A 27,849-nucleotide genomic window follows, 5' to 3' on the forward strand; every position below is an offset into this window, starting at 1 on the left:
ACGGTGAAAGGTCCGCAGCGGGCCGACCCAAGCCCCGCGATTTGGGGCGGGCGAAGACGCTGCCGCTGCCGGAGCTCCCGATGTCGGCCCCCACCCAGGGCAGGACCTGCAAACTTCCGATATCCACGCGGCCCGTGGCCGAAGCCTCCGGAGCCTCCGAAGGCGAGTCGCAGCCACTCTCACAGCGCCACCACAGCCTCCGAAGGCAGCCAGCTCTGCAGATGGTAAGTCCGGTCTGCGAACCAGAGCCCAGGTGGTCCCAGGTGGAGGCCGCCAGCTCCAGGTGTTTGGCCGATGGTAGGCCGCAGCAGGGAAAGAGACACCACCCAGAAAAAAAAGATCGTGTCTCCTTTCGGAAGAGACAATTTTACAGTTTCCCCCCACACATAGTACACAACCACAAAAACCTACATCACATCTAAACTCTACAATTAAGACAAAAAACACAAAAGACAAATGGACTGCAGGTGAGCCGCAGCTGCTGGGCAGCGCCGCCATTTTGCATGTGTGATCAATGGACATTTGAGTCCCATAGATTGCCACCTGTTTGATAACTCGATGTCATCAGCTGCTGAACCCAATTCTTAAGGATCACAAGACAGTTTAATGAATACCAATAGAGAGTTGGTACCAACTCTAAGCATCCAACAACCAATTCTTTCTATCTTTGTGTTTTTCTGCAGCTATACTCTTAGAGCCAGGTTAATGTGCTTGATTGATAAATGTTAAGTGTTTAGTCCACCAATTGTAAGTTTTTAGCAGTGCATAATTATATCCCAGCAATCTGGTGAGTGACCTTTGGAAAGCATCTCAAGGCAGAGGGAAGGAACATTAATACTGACTGAGCAATTTCTTGCATACATTCATAAGACAGATGTCTCAATGATAAGACAACATCTCATCATTTCCCAAAACAAAGGTAAAGACAGAAATTCATGAATGCCCTGAGGATCAGTATGAAGAAGTACAACATCAGCATCAGCTCATTGGAATCTATTACCCAAAGCTGCCTTGGAAGCCTTGACAATCTGCTGTAAAGATTTGAATGCTTTGAAAACTGTTCAATGGCTGCAGGAAATAAAGTGGGAATTTCAAAAGCAACATGCTTTGGACTAGATCAAAAAATTCAAATAGGTGGGTGGGGGGATATCTATCAGCACTAATGTGTCCATGCATTGAATTGTCAAAGCTGTATTAATAAAAAATCAGAAATAAACTTTGTTCAAAAAATTCAAATTTAGAAATATCCAGTTATGGTCACCTGCTATAGAAAGAATGTCATTAAGCTGGAAAGCGTGCAGAGAAGGTTTACAAGGATGTTGCCAGGACTCGAGGGCCTGAGCTATAAGGAAAGGCTGGGAAGGATAGGATTATATTTCTTGGAGCACATGATGCTGAAGGATGATCATTTGGAGGTGTGTAATATCATGAGGGGAGTAAATGGGATTAATGCATTTTACTTTTGTATTGAGTACATACTTACTTTTTACTGAGTCTTTTACTCAGCACAGATAAATCAAGAACCAGAGGTCAAAGGTTTAAGGTGAGAGGGGCAAGATTTAATAGGAACCTAAGGGCCAACTATTTCTCTCCGAGGGCAGCCAAGGGCAGCCAATATTTCCATCACTTAAATAGATGGACCCCAATTCCAATTAAAACAGGTCCCCATTAGATCACCTTTTATAAAATGGCATTCTGCCACTTTTAAAGGAGTCCTGATATTAACAGGTTTAATGCTGTGGATACAAGTACATAACAGAGAACTGAGAATTTGGACACAATGGAGCTGCAGTAGATTTGCTGCCCGACAGCACCAAAGACTCGGGTCTGATGTACGACCGGGAAACGCTCGTAAAATTAAACTCGAGCGCTACCGGAGCACTATTAAACAGAAAACTACTCACCGATATACCGATAGAGATCATCAAAGGAGCTCACCGTGGCAGCAGCAGTGGGAGCGCAGGGCAGTGGAAAAAACACAGAGGGAAGCGAGGGGGGATTCGGAACAGGCTGAGAACCCAAGCCTTACGTCCACCTCTGCCCAGCATACTTCTGGCCAACGTCCAGTCCCTGGAGAACAAGCTAGATGACCTGAGGGCAAGGATCAGATTCCAGAGGGACATAAAGAACTGTAACATCCTTTGTCTGACTGAAACATGGCTGACCCCGCTGGTGCCTGACCAGGTGATCTGCCCATCCGAGTCCTTCACTGTTTTCCGGGCGGACAGAACGGAAGAATCCGGGAAATCCAAGGGCGGAGGAGTCTGCTTCTTGACCAATAATAACTGGTGTAATCCTGGAAATATTAAGACGCTTTTTCGTTCCTGCTCGCTGGACCTGGAACATCTAACTATCTCATGCCGACCATTCTACCTACCTCGGGAGTTCAGCTCGGTGATCATCACAGCCGTCTATATCCCACCGCATGCGGACACCGACGTGGCACTGTCGACCCTGCACGATGTGTTGTGTCAACACCAAAACAAGAACCCTGATGCGGCTGTGCTGGTGGCTAGAGACTTCAATAGGGGAAATCTCAAAAAGGTCATGCCCAACTTCTACCAACACATCACGTGTGCCACCAGGGGGGAAAGAACTTTGGACCACTGCTACACGCCGTTCAGGAAAGGCTACAAGGCCGTTTCTCTCCCTCCTTTTGGGAAATCTGACCACGCTGCCATTTTCCTGCTGCCGGAGTACAAACAACGGATAGTACGGGAAGCGACAGTGACGAGGGACGTAAAGCGGTGGGCTGACCATTCAGAGGCCATGCTGCAGGATGCACTGAGCGAAGTCGACTGGAACATGTTCCAAGCAAGTTCCAGAGACGTAAATGAGTTTGCGGAAGCAGTTACGGACTTTATTGCCACAATAGCCGATACCATCATCCCCACGGTAAGGGTCAGTATCTTCCCTAACCAAAAACCCTGGGTGGACAGGTCTATTCGCGTGGCGTTGAATGCTCGCACCGCTGCTTACAACTCCGGTCTGGCATCCGGCAACATGGACGACTACAAGGGAGAGTCCTACCGACTGCGAAGGGCAGTGAAGGATGCAAAAAGGAGGTACCGGGACAAGATGGAGTCACAGATGGAGCAGCAGGACACCAGGCGCCTTTGGCAGGGGCTACGGACTATAACTAGCTACAGGTCCAGCACCCCCTCAACCGGAAGTGCCGGCTCCTCCTTAGCTGATGACCTGAACTCTTTTTATGCACGGTTTGAGACGGGTAACACCACCAGCTCGCCGTCTAAAAACAGCACTGAAGGGGCGCTGGCTAGCGAGGCTGGAGGGGGATCCACCGCCGGGGATGTGCACACATTCTCGGTGTCCGAGCATGAGGTGAGGTGGGCTCTGACGCGTGTGAACACGAGGAAAGCTGGAGGCCCAGATGGTATATCTGGGCGAGTACTAAAGTCTGGTGCTACTCAGCTTGCTCCAGTGCTCACCACAATATTCAACCTCTCCTTGGCAAAGTCCGTGGTCCCTGCATGCTTCAAAAGATCCATCATTGTACCGGTGCCAAAGAATGCCTCTCCAGCGTGTTTAAATGACTACCGACCGGTGGCCCTCACCTCGGTTGTCATGAAATGCTTTGAGAGGCTAGTCAAGAAGCACATCTGCGCCCTCCTTCCTCGCAACATGGACCCACTACATTTCGCATACCGTCCGAACAGGTCCACGGATGATGCGGTCTCCCAGGTTCTACACACCGCTCTCTCTCATCTGGACAGCCAGGGGGGCTATGTGAGGATGCTGTTCATTGACTTTAGTTCAGCATTCAACACAATAGTCCCCAGCAGACTGGTTGAGAAGCTGCTGGAACTGGGGCTTAGCACCCCTCTGTGTGCCTGGGTCCTGGACTTTCTCACTGCCAGGCCCCAAGTGGTCAGGATGGGGGAACACACATCTAGCTCCCTCACCCTGAACATAGGATCCCCCCAGGGCTGCGTCCTTAGCCCCCTACTGTACTCCCTGTACACACATGACTGTGGGGCCAGGTTCAGCTCAAACTCCATCATCAAGTTTGCTGATGACACTGTGGTGGTGGGCCGGATCTCCAACAACGATGAGAAGGCCTACCGGGAGGAGGTGGCGGAGCTGGCACTCTGGTGTCAGGACAATAGCCTCCTCTTGAATGTCACTAAAACAAAGGAGCTGATTGTGGACTTCAGAAGGGCTAAACATCCAAGGACGTACACGCCACTGGAGATAAATGGGTCTATTGTGGATAGGGTGAGCAGTTTTAAATACTTGGGAGTCCGCATCGCAGAGGATCTGACGTGGGCAACACACATTGCCGCACTGGTGGGTAAGGCTAAGCAGCGCCTTTACCACCTTAGACAACTGAGGAAATTCAGTGTCTCTGAGGATCCTTCATTGCTTCTACTCTGGGGCTGTAGAGAGCATCCTGTCCGGCAACATTACAGTCTGGTTTGGGAACAGCTCTGCCCAGGACAGGATGGCCCTGCAGAGAGTAGTGCGTTCGGCAGAACGCACCATGGGAACTACACTCGTCCCCCTGCAGGACCTATACATCAGGAGGTGCAGATCCAGAGCAAGCAAGATCATGAGGGACCCCTGCCACCCCAGTAACGGACTGTTCCAGATGCTACGATCAGGCAAACGCCTCCGCTGTCACGCTGTGAAAACGGAGAGGATGAGACGGAGCTTCTTCCCACAGGCCATCAGGACTGTCAACTTTTATAACCCCAGAGACTAAATTTTTGTTGACACTAATAGTAACTTATTAACTTTATTTATGTGCTGTAACTGTAATTCTTTTTGTGCACAACCCGCAGGCATTGCCACTTTCATTTCACTGCACATCGTGTATGTGTATGTGACAAATAAATTTGACTTGACTTGACTTGATAGTGACTACAGGCGCTGTCTATATGGAGTTTGTATGTTCTCCCAGTGGCGCTTGGGTTTTCTCCGGGTGCTCTGGTTTCCTTCGACATTCCAAAGACATGCAGGTTACTTGATTAATTGGCTTCTGTAAAAAATTCCCTAATGTGTAGAATAGAACTAGTGTACGGGTGATTGCTGCTCGGCGCAGACATTGGCGGGCTGATGGGCCCGCTTCCACACGGTATCTAAACTAAACCTTGTCAAATGCATTTTTAAAGCCCATATAGATAACATATACCACACTGTCTTCATCTGCCTACTTGGTCTCCACTCAAAATCTTATTCAAATTAGTGAGACATTACTTCTCACACATAAAGTACCATTAGCAAATTTGCAGATGATACAAAGCTGGGTGGTAGTGTGAACTGTGAGGAAAATGCTATGAGGTGGCAGGGTGACTTGGACAAGTTGTGTGAGTGGGCAGATGCATGGCAGATGCAGTTTAATGTGGATAAGTGTGAGGTTGATTGGCGTGCTGACCTCTACCGGACCGAGGCCAGACGACAACTATCAGACACCTCTTCCTACCTATCCCTGGACCATGACCCCACCGATAAACACCAAACCTTTATCAGCAGCACCATCACTGACCTCATCATCTCCGGTGATCTACCCCTCAGTGCCTCCAATCTCATAGTTCCCCAGCCCCGCACGGCCCAATTCTACCTCCTACCCAAAATCCACAAACATAACTGTCCCGGCAGACCCATTGTCTCTGCCTGCTCATGCCCCACCGAACTTATCTCTACGTACCTCGACTCCATCCTACCCCCCCTGGTTAAATCCCTCCCCACCTACGTCCAAGACACCTCACACGCTCTCCATCTCCTTGATAACTTCCGGTTCCCAGGCCCCCACTCCCTCATCTTCACCATGGATGTCCAGTCACTCTACACTTCCATCCCCCACAAGGATGGTCTCGAAGCCCTCCGATTCTTCCTCGACCGTAGAACCAGCCAATCCCCATCTACTAACACTCTCCTCCGCCTAGCAGAGCTGGTTCTCACCCTCAACAACTTCTCCTTTGACTCCTCCCACTTCCTCCAAACCAGAGGCGCAGCTATGGGCACTCGCATGGGCCCTAGCTACGCCTGCCTCTTTGTCGGGTACGTCGAACAATCCCTGTTCCAGACGTACACTGGCCCCATCCCCGAACTCTACCTCCGCTACATCGACGACTGCATTGGTGCTACCTCTTGCACCCATGCAGAACTCACTGACTTCATACACTTCACCTCCAATTTCCATCCTGCCCTTAAATATACCTGGACTATCTCTGACATCTCCCTCCCGCTTCTGGACCTCACCATATCCATCACAGGAGACAGACTAGTGACGGACATTTACTATAAACCCACTGACTCGCACAGCTATCTGGACTACACTTCTTTCCTCCCGGTCCCTTGCAAAAAGTCTATCCCCTACTCCCAATTCCTCCGTCTACGCCGCATCTGCGCCCGGGATGAGGTGTTTCACACTAGGGCTTCCGAGATGTCCTCGTTCTTCAGAAAACGGGGCTTCCCCTCCTCCATTATAGATGAAGCTCTCACTAGGGTCTCGTCTACAACCCGCAGCTCCGCTCTTGCTCCCCCTCCCCCCACTCGCAACAAGGACAGAATCCCCCTCGTTCTCACCTTCCACCCCACCAGACAGCGGATCCAACATATCATCCACCAACATTTCCGTCACCTACAACGGGACCCCACCACTGGCCATATCTTCCCATCCCCTCCCCTCTCTGCGTTCCGCAGAGACTGTTCCCTCCGTAACTCCCTGGTCCACTCGTCCCTTCCTACCCAAACCACCCCAACCCCGGGCACTTTCCCCTGCAACCGCACGAGATGCAACACCTGTCCCTTTACCTCCCCCCTCAACTCCATCCAAGGACCCAAACAGTCTTTCCAGGTGAGACAAAGGATCACCTGCACCTCCTCCAACCTCATCTATTGCATCCGCTGCTCTAGATGTCAACTCATTTACATCGGCGAAACCAAGCGCAGGCTCGGCGATCGCTTCGCTGAACACCTGCGCTCGGTCCGCATTAACAAAACTGATCTACCGGTGGCCGAGCACTTTAACTCCCCCTCCCATCCCCAGTCTGACCTTTCTGTCATGGTCCTCCTCCAGTGCCATAGTGAGGCCCACCGGAAATTGGAGGAACAGCACCTCATATTTCGCCTGGGCAGTTTGCAGCCCGGTGGTATGAACGTCGACTTCTCCAACTTTAGATAGCTCCTCTGTCCCTACCTTCCCCTCCTCCCTCCCAGATCTCCCTCTATCTTCCTGTCTCCACCTATATCCTTTCTTTGTCCCGCCCCCCTGACATGTCTGAAGAAGGGTCTCGACCCTAAACGTCACCCATTCCTTCTCTCCCGAGATGCTGCCCGACCTGCTGAGTTACTCCAGCATTTTGTGAATAAATCAATAAGTGTGAGGTTATCCACTTTGAAGGCAGAGTATTATCTGAATGGTGTCAAGTTAGGAAAAGGGGACGTACAACGAGATCTGGGTGTCCTAGTGCATCGGTGCTGGGACCCCAGCTATTTACGATATATTTACGATATACATTAATGACTTAGATGAAGGGATTAAAAGTACCATTAGCAAATTTGCAGATGATACTAAACTGGGGGGTAGTGTGAATTGTGTGGAAGATGCAATAAGGCTGCAGGGTGACTTGGACAGGTTGTGTGAGTGGGCGGATACATGGCAGATGCAGTTTAATGTAGATAAGTGTGAGGTTATTCACTTTGGAAGTAAGAATAGAAAGGCAGATTATTATCTGAATGGTGTCAAGTTAGGAAGAGGGGATGTTCAACGAGATCTGGGTGTCCTAGTGCATCAGTCACTGAAAGGAAGCATGCAGGTACAGCAGGCAGTGAAGAAAGTCAATGGAATGTTGGCCTTCATAACAAGAGGAGTTGAGTATAGGAGCAAAGAGGTCCTTCTGCAGTTGTACAGGGCCCTAGTGAGACCGCACCTGGAGTACTGTGTGCAGTTTTGGTCTCCAAATTTGAGGAAGGATATTCTTGCTATTAGACAATAGACAATAGACAATAGGTGCAGGAGTAGGCCATTCAGCCCTTCGAGCTAGCACCGCCATTCAATCCGATCATGGCTGATCACTCTCAATCAGTACCCCGTTCCTGCCTTCTCCCCATACCCCCTCACTCCGCTATCCTTAAGAGCTCTATCCAGCTCTCTCTTGAAAGCATCCAACGAACTGGCCTCCACTGCCTTCTGAGGCAGAGAATTCCACACCTTCACCACTCTCTGACTGAGAAAGTTCTTCCTCATCTCCGTTCTAAATGGCCTACCCCTTATTCTTAAACTGTGGCCCCTTGTTCTGGACTCCCCCAAAATTGGGAACATGTTTCCTGCCTCTAATGTGTCCAATCCCCTAATTATCTTATATGTTTCAATAAGATCCCCCCTCATCCTTCTAAATTCCAGTGTATACAAGCCTAATTGCTCCAGCCTTTCAACATACGACAGTCCCGCCATTCCGGGAATCAACCTAGTGAACCTACACTGCACGCCCTCAGAGGGAGGGCACGCCCTTGAGGGCGTGCAGCGTAGGTTTACTAGATTAATTCCTGGAATGTCGGGACTATCATATGTTGAAAGACTGGAGTGACTAGGCTTGTATACACTGGAATTTAGAAGGATGAGAGGAGATCTTATCGAAACGTATAAGATTATTAAGGGGTTGGACACGTTAGAGGCAGGAAACATGTCCCCAATGTTGGGGGAGTCCAGAACAAGGGACCACAGTTTAACAATAAGGGGTAGGCCATTTAGAACTGAGATGAGGAAAAGCTTTTTCAGTCAGAGAGTTGTGAATCTGTGGAATTCTCTGTCTCAGATGGCACTGGAGGCCAATTCTCTGAATGCATTCAGGAGAGAGCTAGATAGAGCTCTTAAGGATAGCGGAGTCAGGGGGTATGGGGAGAAGGCAGGAACGGGGTACTGATTGAGAATGATCAGCCATGATCACATTGAATGGCGGTGCTGGCTCGAAGGGCCGAATGGCCTCCTTCTGCACCTATTGTCTAGTGTCTAAAGCCATGCTGACTATATCTAATCAGCCATTGCCTTTCCAAAAACATGTATATTCTGTCACTCAGAATCTCCTCCAACAATCTACCCACCACTGGCATTAGGCTTACTGTGTCTGCCCTCTAGTCTTCTGACACCTCACCCATGAGGGACTCAAATACAGATAGCTAATAGGCAGTGTGTGAGGCAGGAGGCAGAGAAGGGAAACACTCAGGCCCAACATGTAGGAGAGAAAGAAGTGAAAAGAAATAAACTGAGAATAAGAGGTGATGGGTCCCTTAAATGTGTATATTTAAATGCTAGGAGCATTGTAAGAAAGATGGATGAGCTTAGAACCTGGATTGACATCTGGAAGTATGATGTTGTGGCAATCAGTGAAACGTGGTTGCAGGATGGTTGTGGTTGGCAATTAAACATTCCAGGATTTCATTGCTTCAGATGTGATAGAATCGGAGGGGCAAGAGGTGGAGGTGTTGCATTGCTTGTCAGGGAAGATATCACAGCAGTGCTCTGGCAGGATAGATTTGAAGGCTCGACTAGGGAGACTGTTTGGGTGGAACTCAGAAATGAGAAAGGCTTAGCAACACTTATGGGGGTGTATTATAGACCGCCAAATGGGGAACGAGAATTGGAAGAGCAAATATGTAAGGAGATAGCAGATATTAGTAGTAAGCACAGAGTAGTGATTGTGGGTGATTTCAATTTTCCGCACATAGACTGGGAATCACATTCTGTAAAAGGGCTGGATGGTTTGGAGTTTGTAAAATGTGTGCAGGATAGTTTTTTGCAGCAATACGTAGAAGTACCTACCAGAGAAGGGGCAGTGTTGGACCTCCTGTTAGGAAATGAGACGGGTCAGGTGACGGAGGTATGTGTTGAGGAGCACTTTGGGTCCAGTGATCACAATGCCATTAGTTTCAATATAATTATGGAGAAGGTCAGAACTGGACCAAGGGTTGAGATTTTGGATTGGAGAAAGGCTAACTTTGAGGAGATGAGAAAGGATTTAAAAGGAGTGAAATGGGACATTTTGTTTTATGAGAAGGATATAATAGAGAAATGGAGGACATTTAAAGGTGAAATTTTGAGAGTACAGATTCTTTATGTCCCTGTTCGGTGGAAAGGAAAGAATAATAAGTTGAAAGAGCCGTGGTTTTCTAGGGAAATTGGACACGGTTCGGAAAAAGAGGGAGATATACAATAAATATAAGCGGCAGGGAGTAAATAAGGTTCTTGAGGAATATAAAGAATGTAAAAGGAATCTTAAGAAGGAAATTAGAAAAGCAAAAAAAAAATATGAGGTTGCTTTGGCAAGTAATGTAAAAGTAAACCCCAAGGGTTTCTACAGATATGTCAATAGCAAAAGGATAGCGAGGGACAAAATTGGTCCATTAGAGAGTCAGAGTGGACAGCTATGTGCTGAGCCGGAAGAAATGGGGGAGATATTAAACAATTTCTTTTCTTCGGTATTCACCAAGGAGAAGGATATTGAATTATGCGAGGTAAGCGAAAGGTAATAATCTCTGGATTACTACCAGTGCCACGTGCTAGTCAGAGTAGGAATAGGAGGATATTTCATATGAATACGTGGCTTGAAAAATGGTGCAAGGGGGAGGGATTCAATTTTTTAGGACATTGGAACCAGTTCTGGGAGAGGTGGGACCAGTACAAACAGGACGGTCTGCACCTGAGCTGGAATGGAACCAATGTCCTAGGAGGAGTGTTTGCTAGTGCTGTCGGGGAGGATTTAAACTAATGTGGCAGGGGGATGGGAGCTGGAGCAGAGAGACAGAGGGGTGTAAAATGAGGGTAGAAGCAACAGGTAGCAAGGTGAAAAGTAAAAGTGGCAGGCAGACAAATCCAGGGCAAAAATCAAAAAGGGCCACTTTTCAACATAATCGTACAAGGGGTAAGAGAGTTGTAAAAACAAGCCTGAAGGCTTTGTGTCTCAATGCAAGGAGTATACGTAATAAGGTGGATGAATTAAATGTGGAGATAGTTATTAATGATTATGATATAGTTGGGATTACGGAGACATGGCTCCAGGGTGACCAAGGCTGGGAGCTCAACATCCAGGGATATTCTATATTCAGGCGGGATAGACAGAAAGGAAAAGGAGGTGGGGTCGCGTTACTGGTTAGAGAGGAGATTAAAGCAGTGGAAAGGAAGGACATTAGCTTGGAGGAAGTGGAATCGATATGGGTAGAGCTACGAAACACTAAGGGGCAGAAAACGCTAGTGGGAGTTGTGTACAGGCCACCTAACAGCAGTAGGAAGGTTGGGGATGGCATCAAGCAGGAAATTAGAAATGCATGCACTAAAGGCGATTGGGTGACTTCAATCTACATATAGATTGGGTGAACCAAACTGGCAGGGGTGCTGAGGAAGAGGATTTCTTGGAATGTTTGAGAGATGGTTTTCTAAACCAACATGTCGAGGAACCAACAAGAGAACAGGCCATTCTAGACTGGGTATTGAGTAATGAGGAAGGGTTAGTTAGCAGTCTTGTTGTGCGAGGCCCCTTGGGCAAGAGTGATCATAATATGGTACAGTTCTTCATTAGGATGGAGAGTGACAAAGTCGATACAGAAACAAGTGTTCTGAACTTAAAGAAAGGTAACTTTCAGGGTATGAGGCATGAATTGTCCAAGATAGACTGGCGATTGATGCTGAAAGGGTTGACGGTGGACATGCAATGGAAGGCATTTAAAGGTCGCATGGATGAACTACAACAAGTGTTCATCCCAGTTTGGCAAAAGAACAAACCAGGAAAGGTAGTGCATCCGTGGCTAACAAGGGAAATCAAGGATAGTATTAAAACAAAAGATGAAGCATACAGATTAGCCAGAAAAAGTAGCATACCAGAGGACTGGGAGAAATTCAGAGTCCAGCAGAGGAGGACAAAGGGCTTAATTAGGAAAGGGAAAATAGATTATGAGGGAAAACTGGCAAGGAACATAAAAACAGACTGCAAAAGCTTTTATAGATATGTCAAGAGAAAAAGATTAGTTAAGGCAAATGTAGGTCCCTTGCAGTCGGAAACAGGTGAATTGATCATAGGGAACAAGGAGATGGCAGACCAATTGAACAAATACTTTGGTTCTGTCTTCACTAAGGAAGACATAAACCGTCTGCCGGAAATAGCGGGGGACCGGGGGTCTAATGAGATGGAGGAACTGAGGGAAATCCAGGTTAGTCGGGAAGTGGTGTTAGGTAAATTAAATGGATTAAAGGCAGATAAATCCCCAGGGCCAGATTGGCTGCATCCCAGAGTGCTTAAGGAAGTAGCCTCAGAAATAGTGGATGCATTAGTGATAATTTTTCAAAACTCTTTAGATTCTGGAGTAGTTCCTGAGGACTGGAGGGTAGCTAATATAACCCCACTTTTTAAAAAGGGAGGGAGAGAGAAAACGGGGAATTATAGACCAGTTAGCCTAACATCGGTAGTGGGGAAAATGCTAGAGTCAGTTATTAAAGATGTGATAGCATTACATTTGGAAAGTGGTGAAATCATCGGACAAAGTCAGCATGGATTTACCAAAGGCAAATCATGTCTGACGAATCTTATAGAATTTTTCGAGGATGTAACTAGTAGAGTGGATAAGGGAGAACCAGTCGATGTGTTATATCTGGACTTTCAGAAGGCCTTCGACAAGGTCCCACTTAGGAGATTGGTGTACAAACTTAAAGCACACGGTATTGAGGGTTCAGTGTTGAGGTGGATAGAAAATTGGTTGGCGGACAGGAAGCAAAGAGTAGGAATAAACGGGTCCTTTTCGGAATGGCAGGCAGTGACTAGTGGGGTACCGCAAGGCTCAGTGCTGGGACCCCAGTTATTTACAGTGTATATTAATGATTTGGACGAGGGAATTGAATGCAACATCTCTAAGTTTGCGGATGACATGAAGCTGGGTGGCAGTGTTAGCTGCGAGGAGGATGCTAGGAGGCTGCAGAGTGACTTGGATAGATTAGGCGAGTGGGCAAATGCATGGCAGATGCAATATAATGTGGATAAATGTGAGGTTATCCACTTTGGCGGCAAGAACAGGAAAGCAGAGTATTACCTGAATGGTGACCGATTGGGAGAAGGGGAGATGCAACGTGACCTGGGTGTCATGGTGCACCAGTCATTGAAAGCAAGCATGCAGGTGCAGCAGGCAGTGAAGAAAGCGAATGGTATGTTGGCATTCATAGCAAGAGGATTTGAGTTTAGGAGCAGGGAGGTTCTGCTGCAGTTGTACAGGGTCTTGGTGAGACCGCACCTGGAGTATTGTGTGCAGTTTTGGTCTCCTAACCTGAGGAAAGACGTTCTTGCCTTAGAGGGAGTACAGAGAAGGTTCACCAGATTGATCCCTGGGATGGCGGGACTTACATATGAGGAAAGACTAGATAGACTGGGCTTGTACTCGCTGGAATTTAGAAGACTGAGGGGGGATCTTATAGAAACATATAAAATTCTTAAGGGGTTGGAGAGGCTGGATGCGGGAAGATTGTTCCCGATGTTGGGGGAGTCCAGAACCAGGGGTCACAGCTTAAGGATAAGGGGGAAGTCTTTTAGGACCGAGATGAGAAAACATTTCTTCACACAGAGAGTGGTGAGTCTGTGGAATTCTCTGCCACAGAAGGTAGTTGAGGCCAGTTCATTGGCTATATTTAAGAGGGAGTTAGATGTGGCCCTTTTTGCTAAAGGGATCAGGGGGTATGGAGAGAAGGCAGGTACAGGCTACTGAGCTGAATGATCAGCCATGATCATATTGAATGGCGGTGCAGGCTCGAAGGGCCGAATGGCCTACTCCTGCACCTATTTTCTATGTTTCTATGTTTCTAGGAAACAAGTAGAGTAGTGATGGAAACCATGAGGCTCAAAGAAGAGGAGGTACGGACACTTTTAAAAAATATAAAAGTGGATAAGTGTCCAGGTCCTGACAGGATATTCCCTAGGACATTGAGGGAAGTTAGTGCAGAAATAGCAGGGGCTATGACGGAAATATTTCAAACGTCATTAGAAACGGGGATGGTGCCGGAAGATTGGCGCATTGCGCATGTTGTGCCCTTGTTTACAAAAGGTTCTAAAAGTAAACCTAGCAATTATAGACCTGTTAGTTTGACGTCTGTGGTGGGAAAATTAATGGAAAAGATACTTAGGGACAATATCTATAAACATATGGATAAACAAGGCCTGATTAGGAACAGTCAACATGGATTTGTGCCTGGAAGGTCATGTTTGACTAATCTTCTTGAATTTTTTGAAGAGGTTACCAGGGAAATTGATGAGGGCAAGGCTGTGGATGTTGTCTATATGGACTTCAGTAAGGCATTTGACAAAGTTCCACATGGAAGGTTGATTAAGAAGGTTAAATCGTTGGGTATTAATAGTGAAGTTGCAAGATGGATTCAACAATGGCTGAATGGGAGATACCAGAGGGTAATGGTTGACAACTGTATGTCAGGTTGGAGGCCAGTGTCTAGTGGAGTACCCCAAGGATCTGTGTTGGGTCCGCTGTTGTTTGTCATTTACATCAATGATCTGGATGATGGTGTGGCAAATTGGATTAGTAAGTATGCAGATGATACTAAGATAGGTGGTGTAGTTAATAATGAAGTAGATTTTCAAAGTCTACAGAGAGACTTGGGCCTTTTGGAAGGGTGGGCTGAAAGATGGCAGATGGAGTTTAATGCTGATAAGTGTGAGGTGCTGCATTTTGGTAGGACAAATCAAAATAGGACGTACAGGGTAAATGGTAGGGAATTGAGGAATGCAGTGGAACAGAGGGATCTGGGAATAACTGTGCATTGTTCCCTGAAGGTGGAATCTCATGTGGATAGGGTGGTGAAGAAGGCGTTTGGTATGCTTGCCTTTATAAATCAGAGCATCGAATATAGAAGTTGGGACGTAATGTTAAAATTGTACAAGGCATTGGTGAGGCCGAATCTGGAATATGGTGTGCAGTTCTGGTCGCCAAATTATAGGAAGGATGTCAACAAAATAGAGAGAGTAGAGGAGATTTACTAGATTGTTGCCTGGGTTTCAGCACTTAAGCTACAGAGAGAGATTGAACAGGTTGGGTCTTTATTCTTTGGAGTGCAGAAGGTTAAGGGGGGACTTGATAGAGGTTTTTAAAATTTTAAGAGGGACGGACAGAGTTGACGTGGGTAAGCTTTTCCCTTTGAGAGTGGGGAAGATTCAAACAAGGGGACATAACTTCAGAATTAAGGGACAAAAGTTTAGGGGTAACATGAGGGGTAACTTTTTTTCTCAGAGGGTGGTGGCTGTATGGAATGAGCTTCCGGTGGAAGTGGTGGAGGCAGGCTCGATTTTATTATTTAAGAGTAAATTAGATAGGTATATGGATGGGAAGGGATTGGAGGGTTATGGTCTGAGAGCAGGTAGATGGGACTAGGTCAGAGAAAGTGTTCGGCAAGGACTAGAAGGTCCGAACTGGCCTGTTTCCGTGCTGCAATTGTTATATGGTTATATGGTTATATATGACAAATTTCTTTACCTGGGGACCCTGTTGGAGGCAACTGAAGACCGCTGAAGGCGATTGTTTGACGGAAACAGATGGAAAGATGCTGAAGGGTACACCGCTGATTGTGTAGAGTGAAAATCACAGCTTGGCATTTAGGCCCAGGGGAACTGCAACAAGTTAGGACCAGCTCTGGAAGGACTGCTGTCAACTTAAAAAGGTAGAAGACCTGATGCCAAGTAAAGCACATAGAGACTGGACAGTTGTTCCAGAGACTGATTTTTCATTATTCAAATAAGAATGCCACACTTGGTCTATGTAATTTTGGTGTTTATCCTTTTAAGAAATGGAGCATGTAACTAACTGCTCTCTTCGCTTTGCTCCAGGTGTCATGCTGTATACCCGCTGGCATTTCGCTCAGTGAACAAGAAGCCACTGAGAAACAAACCACGAAACCCACAGACAAATCTGTAGCTTCAAAGAACACAAACAGAAAAAGACTTCAAAGAGATTTTTTGCAATTGTGACCTTTATTATTCCTCTGTGCCCACCAATCATGTCACACTAATCTGCAGAAGATGATTACTCACTTCTTATGTCACCCCACTGGCTATAGATATCCTGATTAATGACTGATGTCAGACATATATTTATGAATCAATATTCTTTTAAGATATACCAAAACAACGATGCCTGCAAACTCTATTTGTTATGAGCACTTTAGCAATAATACTCATTATCTAACACTTTGTCTTTGTCCATCTTGTGTAAATTGTGAGGGCTGCAACACAGCCAACAACCATCAACAAAATAATGTATCCAGCAGAATGAAATCTGGGACTATATCAATATCCAATAACATTCCATTCTATTTTCTCAACACAACAAACCTCAACTTCACTCACTGTTATGTGTGTTCCTGTGCCTTAAAATAAAAGCTATCAACATAACCCATGAACCAGAAAAAAATGGAGATATAAATAGTTGATTATTGTCACAACAAAATAATGTATATTGGTAACTGAATTACCTGTCACTTCCAATAGAAGATAATGCAGGGAATAGATCATGTATAGGCAGAGGGGATTAGTTTATGTTGGCAATGTGCATGACACAATCAGTTCTATGAAAAATCCTCACCACATTATATAATCAGAGCAACAAACAAGCTAGTGGAGGAACTCCGCGGGTCAAGCAACATCTCTAAGGTAGGGGGTGGAGGGGTTGGGGGGGGCTGGCTGGTGGGGTGGGACGAGAAAGGATTGATCGGCATTTCAGCTCAAAACCCTGCTAACAGATTGACATTTGGGATCGAAACCTTGCATCTGTAATCAGAGCATATCAAGAGGACGACTATATGTAGAATCAGATTATGACATAATTTTTACAACTAGCATTTTATCGGTAATACTGGGTAAATGCACACAGTACCTCCAAAATGCAGCATATACAGCAAGCAATGTTAAGAGAGCCATACAAGCAATTCCACATCCGATCATCAATGGGACTGATGGCACTCCAGTGAAATCCATGCTCTGAAAAGCAAACCAAACATTAAGTTAAACAAACCAAAATTTAAATCAAATTTTCCTAGGAGACACTGCTGGTGTGTGTGTTTACAGAAATGCAAATAAATACTGAATAAAATAAATAACATTTGATTAAAGGAGCAATTTGGCATATTATACATGTCAAAACATTTCACTTTATGAATTATTTCTGAAGTTCAGCAATCCCTATGCAGGAATTTAAACAACCTATCTGCAGCGTCTGTATCCCACAAAATGCAGGTACTCCTGTAGCTCCATCTCTCCAGCCTGAAGAGGTCCCATTGATTCCAGCTCTGCCTGCTACGTGACAGTCACTTTTCAATTCATGCCACCACACTTCCTTATTTACCTTGAGCTTTAATCACACACCAATCTCTTCCGTGACACCTTGTCAAATGCCTTTTGGAAATTTGAACACACATCAATAGGTTCCCCTTTATCAACTCTCCTCATTACACCCTTCAGTAAATTAAGCAAATTTGTTACATTTACCCATTTATAAAACCACTAGACCAAGTTGGGCCCAAACCTCTCCTGCATTGGTGCAGCATCCTCTCCTCCCCCACTCCCCCTCCTCTTCTCCACCCCTCCCCCCCCCCACCTTCCCTCCCTCTACCCCCTCCCTCCCTCCACCCCCGTCCCTCCCTCCCACCCTAGGAGATAGATTTAAACTTTAAAATGTGAATAACTTTAAAAATATAACACCGATTTCAATGAAACCTCTTCCATTAGCACCAAAGGGATGACGGTGAATAAGGTGGGCCTGAAATTATCACGCTATCGTGTACCGTTTTGGCTGTAGTTCAGGAACAAACAAACGAGAGATTTAGTATATAGACTAAAGTTCTCGCCACTTTGTCTGTACTTCATTTTCCTTATCCTATTTTGTTATCCACAGTCCGTACCTCTTTCTCATGGACCCACGTTTGAAGTGGGTTAAATTTCCCTGTCTCGATGCTTATTTTCCCCATCTATCAGAGACAATTCCACCTTCACACCATATAATTGCCCTTACCACAGATAAGGGTTTAGAGATACAGCATGGAAACTGGCACTTTGGCCACGCCGACCATCAATCACTCCTTCACACTAGTTCTATCTTATCCCACTTTTGCATCCACTCCCTACACACTAGGAACAATTTACAGAGGCCAATGAACCTACAAACCAGCACATCTTTTAGATATGGGTGGACACCGGAGGACCCCGGTCTCAGGGAGAATGTGCAAATTCCGCACAGACAGCACTCAAGGTCAGGATCGCACCAGGGTGTCTGGCGCTATGAGGCAGAAACTCTACCAGCTATGCCACTGCCCTTGTTGCAGTTGAATGGTTTTGGCCCTGTGATGTTCTTCCTCACACTGTAACTGGAATTCAATCATAGAATGATTAACAAGTTAAACAAACCCGCTTGTGGTTAAGGGGGTGGCAGCCATCATAACAGAATGATGGTAACCACCTCCTTTACCACAACATCGCTTATTAATCCTTCCCCATTACTTATGACCAAATGTAATGCAGCCTGTTCCCAGGTAGGATCCGTAACATACTGTTCTAAGAAGCAATCCCTGACACAATCCACAAATTCTTTTTCGAAAAATACCTTTGCTTGTTTGGTTCATCCAATCAACATGTAGATTAAAATCTCCAATGACAATTGCAATTGCCTTCAAACATGCCCGACATATTTCCCCGTTTATGCTCCATCCTATTGGTGGTCATACTTTGGGAGTGTACAGATTCCTCCCGCACTTGTCTCTTTCTTCCTGCTGTTCATAATTTCAACTAAACCCATTTCTACATCACTATCCAGTGCCTCTATCTCACACTGCTCTGATATCTTTCTTGATTAACACCACTGCTCTGTCTCCTTTCTCTTTTAACCTGTTCTTTTGTGATCCTCCGTATCCTGAAATATTGAGCACCCAATCCTGGTCAGACCAGATCTCCATAAACACCATACAATCATATTCAAATGTTGCTATCTGTAGTGCCAGCTGATTTTATTGGAAATGTTACATTAAAATAAAGATGGATTTTTATCTAAAAATTATATAAAAGATTTGAATAAAGATTAAAAAAGAGTTTTGATTTCTTTTACAGTTTTATACTAACTCAGGATTTACTCTGACCTCCACCCTTTGCTTGCATTTTTGTCCTAGCCTGTCACACTTTAGTTGTCAATTTCCTCTCACCATCCCCTCACTATTCACAATGAGGGCCACCCCTCTCTCATGTTCTCAAGATGTATTAAACATCTCATTCTTGGAGCTCTACCCCTCCCATTTAGTTTAAAGGCCACTCTGCAATTCAGTTTATCATTGGTGAGATGACTGGCACAGCACAATTTCAATGAAGCCGATCCCAAAGGAACAACTCTCTCCGTCCCTAGTTCTTGGTTGCACTAAGGATTTCGGCTTTTGATTTTTGCACTAATATTATTTTTTATTTATTGAACTTTTTACTGATTTGTTTTTATTATGTTTTCTATTATGTAATGTGTTTACAGACTTGTTGTGGTGCTGCAGTAAGAATTTCATTGTTCTATTTTGGTACATTAAACACTCTTGATTGCAATAATTTTGCAATAATTTGAGTAGATTTGCAATAATTTGAGTAGATTTAGCTGCATTGCATCCACTAAAGTGTCATTAATGTCATTACTTGTGTTTATAACTTGCATTTTCTCTTTTTTTAAATCGTGCCTTTACTATTGTTTCTGGCAGAGCCCTCAGTTAAATGGATGCTTGTCAAATGCGCAATTGCTTTGAACCAACACAAAGAATGCGATCAAAGGCAATGCAGCATCCTGCTGGGTTGAATTTTGAAACACATCAAGTGCACAACTGGTCTTATTTCCCACCCAATATTACTGAGATGGGTCAAGGCAGGAAGGCAGAACAGGTTAAAATAATTTCTATCTTTCCAAGGTTGCATATGTATGCTGACACAGAGCATAAATTGTGGGATCTCACAAAGTGCTATAACTATCCATCACTCTCTGGCTTAGGAACCTGATTTCATTTGTTTGTCAAAGCCTTGAAAACCCTTCACCTATGGCTCAGTTTCAATTTTTGTCAACTATGAGTTCTGGAATATTCTTCTACACAGTTGCACTGTAAAAACACTTTTTATTTTTGTTGGGCAGGCAGGATTCATGGCACTCGCACACCTCCGTTAGGATAATGGAATACAACATCAATCAACATGGGAAGGTACGGGAGAGGCACTGAACAAAATGACAATCAAAAAACATATCTTGTGGCTTTTCGGCTAGGAAACACATTTTTAACACAGCATGCAGATGATTTATCTTCCCAAAACAAAGATTACATTTTAAAATGAATTTCATCCCAACCAATTTCATTTGTATCTCCAGCAATTAGAATTCCAAAGTAACTGTCGGTAACCTCTTATTCCAGGTAGAACACCTTGTCATATTAACACATTACCAACGAGAAGAATCTGGCATCCAGCTACTGTGCATGTATGGCATTAAGAGTTTCAATTCCACATACACTACAGCAAATATGTTGGTTACAATGCATTTGTCTCTGCTCACAGACTGGAATCATCAATGGCATGCTAGCAGCCTTGAGAAATATTTGTGAGGTTCGTAAATGAGGTTCCTAATCAGAATATTGTATTGTAATGATATTGTACAGATTATTTTAAGGCATAAAAAATAGAAATTATTCCCAACAGAGAATCTCTAAGTCTTCCCGAGGCCTATTTACTCTTCGATCTGGACATTATTGCTGACCAATGGACTAAGCATCCTGCCCAGGTACCATGTTTCTCTCTCAGTTAGATTGCTGAAATATCCAAAGGTTATCATCAAGTCTAAAATGACTTGAAGGGAGACTGCGAACTGCGATGTAATAGTATGTGGAGATGATATTGGAATAGAAGAGATTGCAAATATTCAGTTAGATAATGCTATGGAAGGATTGAGGCAAGTACAAGGGGTACACACAATTATGGTGGGTCAAATAGTATAAGAAAATAACTGCAGATGCTGGTACAAATCAATTTATTCACAAAATACTAGAGTAACTCCGCAGGTCAGGCAGCATCTCGGGAGAGAAGGAATGGGTGACGTCACCCATTCCTTCTCTCCCGAGATGCTGCCTGACCTGCTGAGTTACTCCAGCATTTTGTGAATAAATCATGGTGGGTCAGTTGGAAAAGAACTGATGGGTGAGTGGAACATTGTGGAGCAGCCCTAACAAGTTAAAATCTGTACAGGGGTAATGAGGAGGAGAACAGTGGAGAGGTCTAGGCTGGAAATGAAAAGACAGGTTTGAGAGTTTCTCTTAAACTTCAAATAAACTACCACCTGTCGCTTCAGGCATTCATTCTTTCGAGAGGTTTTTTCTCTCTGCTCCCAGTTTGTCCAACAATATTTCCAAACATTTAGGCAGAGAGAGAAAACCTGTGCCCAAGGCTGAAAAGCCACTTCTTGTCAGATTTGGTAGACACAAAAAAATCTTGTCAGATTTGGTTGCTTTGAAAGCTATGAAGTTCTGGAAAACAGAATATGGATCATCGGGCAGTCCTCCCTGTATTTCTATTGGAACAGGGTTCAACTTCACTGGCCTGACAATTGAAATTTGACATTTTAAGCACTGTTGTTCAATTTTGCAAATTTTGCATAATCTACTTCATTGACCTACATATTTGCAGGTAACATGAGAATATGTGGTATTGTAATATCAAGGAGAATTGTCAGGCTATGGTATGATGTTCATTAGATGTAAAGTTGGGCAGAGCAGTGGGGGATGGAATTCAATCCTAACAAGTGTGAGGTAATGCATTATGGAAAGTCTAATAAGCGTAGGGCATACAAATGTATGGACTTAGGGAGTGTTGTTGAACAGAGGGCTCTTGGTGAATAAGTCCATAGATCCTTGAAAGTGGTAGCACAGTTATACTGGGTCATGAAGAAAACTTATGCGATACGTACCTTCATCAGCCATTGCATATATAAGAGCAGGGACATTTGGAGTGCATAGCCAGTAGTTTTCCATGTTATTGGGTTGGCAGTGTGGTTAAACATTGATTCTGGACCTTCTGGCTGGTGAAGCCGGATGGCAAGGCCTGTCTGGGCCGAAGGAGCCTCAGCGCTAGCGGCGATGGGAGCGTTGGCAGTGGCAGCGGGAGATTCGGCGATGGCAGTAGGTGGCTCAATGGCAGTGAGAAACTCAGTGGCGGCAACATAGGCCTCGGTGGCGGTGGGAGCCTTGGTGGCGGTGGGGCTTCGCGTGAGGGGGGAGGGGAAGACAATGGATGATCCGGCGTGGGGGGACTGCCTTGAAGAATAATGGGGACCTGGTGTGGTGGGACCGCCATGAGTGACGGTGGGAGAACAAAGGGCGACCCAGTGTGGGGGGCACTTTAGTTTAGAATCTTCTGTCCAGGGGATAAGTCTGTGTTTGTTTGTTTGTTAATTTGTTCCGGTGAAGGCGCTGTGCACACGGCAGCCAGCCAACAGTCGCTTGTCTTTTTCTTTTTGTTTTCACTTTTAATTTCAAGTTTTTGTGTACCTTGTGTGTTGTGACTGTCGGCAGACCAATTTCCCTCCGGGGATGAATAAAGTTTATCGTATCGTATTGTATCGTATGTTACAATTTCATAAAACACAGGTTCGGCTACACCTGAAGTATTGTGTATAATTCTGGACCATGACAAATGAAGGATGTTCTTATGCTTGAGAGGGTGTAGAAGAGAATCACCAGACTATAACTGAAACTGAACTAAACTGGATTGGAGCACGTCATAAAAAAAGAAGAGATTGGAGAGGCTAGGTTTCTTTTTTTTGGAGGCGGAAGGGTTGCCTGATAGACGTATACAAAATTATGTTCCGGCGATAGGTAGTAAAAATCTTTTCGCAAGGTAGGATCATCTGAAATAAAAAGGTATATGTACAAGGTGAAAGGTTGGAGATTTAGAGGGGATCTGCGGCAGAATATTTTCATACAGAATGTGAAAAATGTTGCCACAGGAGGTGGAAGCAGATACTCTAATAACAGTCAAACATCTAGACAAGTCCTTAAACAGCCACGGTGCACAAGACTAGGATTAAATGTAGGTAAACGAAACTTGGAATGAGTATAGGTAAGTACAATGGTCAGCACGGGCATGCTGGGCTGAAGCTGTGCGTACAACTCTATGACTCCATTTGCTTTTCAAAGTCTCCAGTCTTCACAGGCCGTCATCTTTCAAGTGACAATTGAATCATAGATACAGTAATCAATATATAAGATAGTGCACTGTCTTCATTCTTTTTCTCTCATCTTGACTCTCCATGTCCATCCAGAGACAATGCTTTTTCTTGTGATGCAGTCGTTTGAAAAGTCAATAATTATTCCTCAGCTAAGAGCCACTTCATCCATGAAAGTTCTGACTCTTTTAATGAATTGCATTCCACATGCCCTTAGAGAATACTTACCACTGTCTCTTCAATGAATGGATAAAAAAAGATGACTAAAGGATTATTGGAAGTATAAATCTTTCTATTAATTGATTGCTTCTATGTTATGGAACTAAAACAGCTCATATAATTGGAAAGTCATTTTCACATCAATGATCAAGAAACCCAATACCACTGGTGTATGGTGAGACCACATCCAGAATATTAAGCATTGCATCTGAGAAAAGAAATAATAGCCTTGAACAGATTGCAGTGCAGATTCATTAGAATCATGTCAAATCCTTTGGGTTGGATTAAAAGAGATTACATTAACTAGGTTTGTTTTTCCTGTAATATTGAATTATGTTTTTAAGATTTGGATGGAGAGAGAAAAGCTTTTTACTGATGGAAGAATCAAACACATGAGGTTATAATCTTAAAATCAGAGCTAATCCTTTCAGGAGAAAACAATGAGAATTTTAATTTATGTAACAAAAATTTCTCCAAGGGAATCATTAGCCAGGAATTTAAAATGTAGGTACAGTAGGTACTTAAGGGGCATGTAACATTTTGGCCATTATTACCAGGGAATGAGTATACAAATAGGGACGCTATTGCTGAGACAACAATTGAACTACTCTGCACAGTTTCCACCTGCTTACTTTGGGATATGTTTGCAATAGCAGGAAACATGTTCCCAATATTGGGGGAGTCCAGAACCAGGGGCCACAGTTTAAGAATAAGGCGTAGGCCATTTAGAATGGAGATGAGGAAAACCTTTTTCACTCAGAGAGTTGTAAGTCTGCGGAATTCTCTGCCTCAGACGGCAGTGGAGACCAATTCTCTGGATGCTTTCAAGAGAGAGCTAGAGCTCTTAATGATAGCAGAGTCAGAGGGTATGGGGAGAGGGCAGGAATGGGGTACTGATTGTGAATGATCAGCCATGATCACATTGAATGGTGGTGCCAGCTCAAAGAGCCGAATGGCCTACTCCTGCACCTATTGTCTATTGAGACAGTTTGCAGACGTTTCAATAGGTTGTAATGTGTCCCTGACGACTACGCCTACAGGAAGTACGTCAAACCTGACCTCCCCTCAGAATGCATGGATCGGTTGGAGCAACACGTAGACTCACTGAGGAGTGTACAAGAAGTAGAGGGGGCTGTAGACATTAGCATCAGGGAGGTGGTCACACCAAAGGTTCTGACAGACAGATGGGTGTCCGTCAGGAGAGACAAGCAAGTAGTGTATGATTCACCTGTAGCTATTTCCTTCTCAAACAAGTCTGAGCGAGCACAGAACATTCTGAAAGGGGAGGGTGAGCAGCCAGTGGCTGTGGTCCATACAGGTGCTAATGGCATATGTAAGAAAGGAGATGAGCTCCTGCAAAGTAAATTTAGGGAGTTTGATAATCGGTTAAAAAAACAGGACCTGATTAGCGTCTCAGGTTTGCTACCTATGCTGTGTGCTAGAGAGGCAAGGAATGGAAAGATCCTGCAGTTGAATATATGGGTATGGAGTAGGTGCAAGAGTTAGGGCTTCAGTGCATCGATCATTGGGCTCTCTTCCAGTGCAGGCTCAATCTGTACAATAGGAGCAAGTGGCACCTGCACTGCAAGGGAATCAATATCCTTGCAGAAGGTTCGCAAGTGCTACTCAGGTGCGTTTAAACTAGAGTGGCAGGGGTACGAACTAGAGCAAAGTCAGCAACGGAAGCACTGATGGAATGGTAGAGGTTTTGACCAGTAAATCTCAAAGGAAGAATAGGCAGAAGGGGTTAATGAACATGGTGAAACTGTTGGGCTGAAGTGTGTATATTTCAATGCATGGAGTATTCTGGGTCAAGAGGAACAATGCTGCTGTGCCCATTACAGAGTACAGGACTGACAGATCAATGTTCCTAGGTCTTTGTTGTTTCAATTGTCATAAGAGATGGAGGAGTTGCTTTACTAAACAGGGTTCATCCACTGAGGCAATATAGGTGGAGCAAATAAATATGAAAGGTGCAATCATTCTAATGGGATTGAACAAAAGGCCTCCCAATAGCCAGTAGAAGGTAGAGGAACAGATATGTTGGAAGATTATGGAAATATGGAAACGTAACAGATTTGTGGTGGGGGGTGACTTTAACTTTCCAATTATTGATTGGGATGTCCTTCCTGCAAGAGGCTTAGACAGGCCACAATTTGTTATTACATCCAAGAGGGTTTCTTGAAACAGTATGTGGGTAGCTCAATTTGAGTAGGGACCGTACAATATCTTGTGTTGGGAAAGGAGCCTGGTCAGGTGAATGACGTTTCAGTGGAAGAGCATTTTGGAAACAGATCAAAATTCCATAATGTTTTTAATAGTTATGAATAAAGATACATTTGGACCTTGGGGAACAGTACTAAAGTGGGGGAAGGCAAATTACAGCATTATTAGGCAGGAACTCGGGAGGGTAAACTGGGAGCAGTTATTATTCGATAAGTTCACATCTGACATGTGGGTTTAAAGCCAGTTGTAAAAAATTTAATGATACTTTATTGTCACGTGTACATTCACCAAAGAAAAGGATGTGGAGGATAATGAGATCAATGTAAGGTATACTAAAATGCTAGAGCAGGTTGATATCAAAAAGGTGGTGTTAGGTCTCATGAAAAGCATTAAGGTGGATAAATCCCCATGGCTTATTAGGATCTCTATTACGTTATTGGGAGAGGCAAGAGAGGAGATTGCAGGGGCCATGATGAAGATCTTTGTATCCTCTCTCGCCATAGGATACAAAGATTCTGTGGCTCTTTGTTTAAAATGGGAAGTTCAGTTAAGCCAGGAAATTATAACTGTTGAGACTCATCTCAGTGGTGGGAAAGCAATTGGAGAGGATTCATTGGTGTAGGATTTACTCGGATTTTGAACAAGGGCTAATTAGGGACATAATTACTTTATCTGCAGCAGATCGTGCCATTTTAAGTTGATTGAGGTTTTTGAGGAGATGACAAAGGTGATGGATGAAGATAGGGCAGTAGATGTGGTCTACGTAGATTTTAGTAAGCATTTAATAAAGTCCCTCGTGTTAGCTAAATCAGAAGATTCAAATGCATGGGTTCCATGGTGACTTGGTAGTTTGGATTCAGAACTATAGTATTTGCTTCCACTAAGTACAATGACTATGTTCTAGGCACCCACCCATCACTTTTAATGGAGCTAGTTCCACACATCTCCTTTAAACTTTCCTCCGCTGACCTAAAAGCTACGCCCTCTGTTTTTTTAACATTTCCACCCGATGAAAAAATGTTCTGACTTTCTACCCTATCTAAGTCTTTCATAACTTTATATACTTCTATCAGGTCTCCCTTCAATCTCTGATGCTCCATAGAAAATAATCCAAGTTTGTCCAACCTCTCCTTATTGCTAATACTCTCTAACCCATGCAACCTTTTAGGTGAACCTCTTCTGCACCCTCTCCAAGACCTCCACATCCTTCCTGTAATAGGGTGACCAGAACTCCAAATAATACTGCAAATGTGGCCTAACCAAAGTTTAATAAAGCTGCCACTTAGCTTCCTGACTATTATATTTAATGCCCCACCCGATGAAGGCAAACATACCATATGTCTAGGTACATCAGCAGGCAAAACAAAGTTTATGACTTTGTCTCGGTGCACATGTCAAAAATAAACCAATTTCAATACCAATTTAAGGGACCATTATTAAATATAGGCCAGTTGGAAGTTGACTTGTAAGAGAGCTCAATGGTTTCAGCAAAGGGGTTTACCGCTAGCCATTAAGGATAAGCATTCACATATTTGTGTATTAAAAAAAGAGCTTTGTTGTTGGCCAGATTTGACTCCAGCACAACCAACAAGACCAAAGGACCCCAAGGCAGGTCTTCTTGCCAGAAGAACTGAAGGTGGAGAGAGAAGGGGTCTGATCAAGAAGCTCCCAGGAGCAATGTTCCAATGTTTACATGTCTGATGTATTCAGACGCTAAGATTTTCAAAGCGGTACTCACTTAAATGTGACATCTGCTACAGGAGAGCTCTAGCCATTGAGATGTGCCTGAACTGCTCTGCCTGCAGAGGTGAAGTCGCAGTGGGCACAAGCCTCCAGCTGTGTTTAATCTGTGCAGATTTCACAGCTTGCAGCACACAGCTGTATTTTCAATGTGGCAGAAGCTCTCAATTCAAGGTGAAGTAGATTCTGATCTTTCTCCTTGAACGGAGAGTAGAAAGCACACTACGTATTCAGAACTGCCTAGATTGGAGGTTCAGTGAAGGATAGATTACATGTGTGTGAACCCTAACCTGTTTATCAACAACAAAATAAGGCGCTCACTCGCTGAACGTGAAAAGAATGTAACAAGCATTAAGATATCTCAATTGTCAATACTCTGCACCTGGAAGCTTTCATTCTGAAGTCATACAAATACTCAAAATATTTTAACCACCATGCCAAACCATGGAA

At 44.5% G+C, this 27,849-nt stretch overlaps 1 protein-coding gene across 3 annotated transcripts in view; it reads right to left on the bottom strand.

Annotated features, from left to right (window-relative positions):
- LOC144590620 (adhesion G protein-coupled receptor B2-like) overlaps positions 1-16,973 on the bottom strand; it is a 119,749-nt gene extending 102,776 nt beyond the window's left edge. For all 3 annotated transcript variants that reach the window (XM_078395117.1, XM_078395116.1, XM_078395115.1), the window contains exon 1: positions 16,873-16,973. In XM_078395117.1, the coding sequence (XP_078251243.1) occupies positions 16,873-16,973 (101 nt within the window). The remainder of the gene's footprint in view (positions 1-16,872) is intronic.
- Between the last annotated feature and the right edge of the window lie 10,876 nt (positions 16,974-27,849).

This window comes from Rhinoraja longicauda, unplaced genomic scaffold (genome assembly GCF_053455715.1).
Source record: "Rhinoraja longicauda isolate Sanriku21f unplaced genomic scaffold, sRhiLon1.1 Scf000229, whole genome shotgun sequence".
Taxonomy (NCBI): domain Eukaryota; kingdom Metazoa; phylum Chordata; class Chondrichthyes; order Rajiformes; family Arhynchobatidae; genus Rhinoraja; species Rhinoraja longicauda.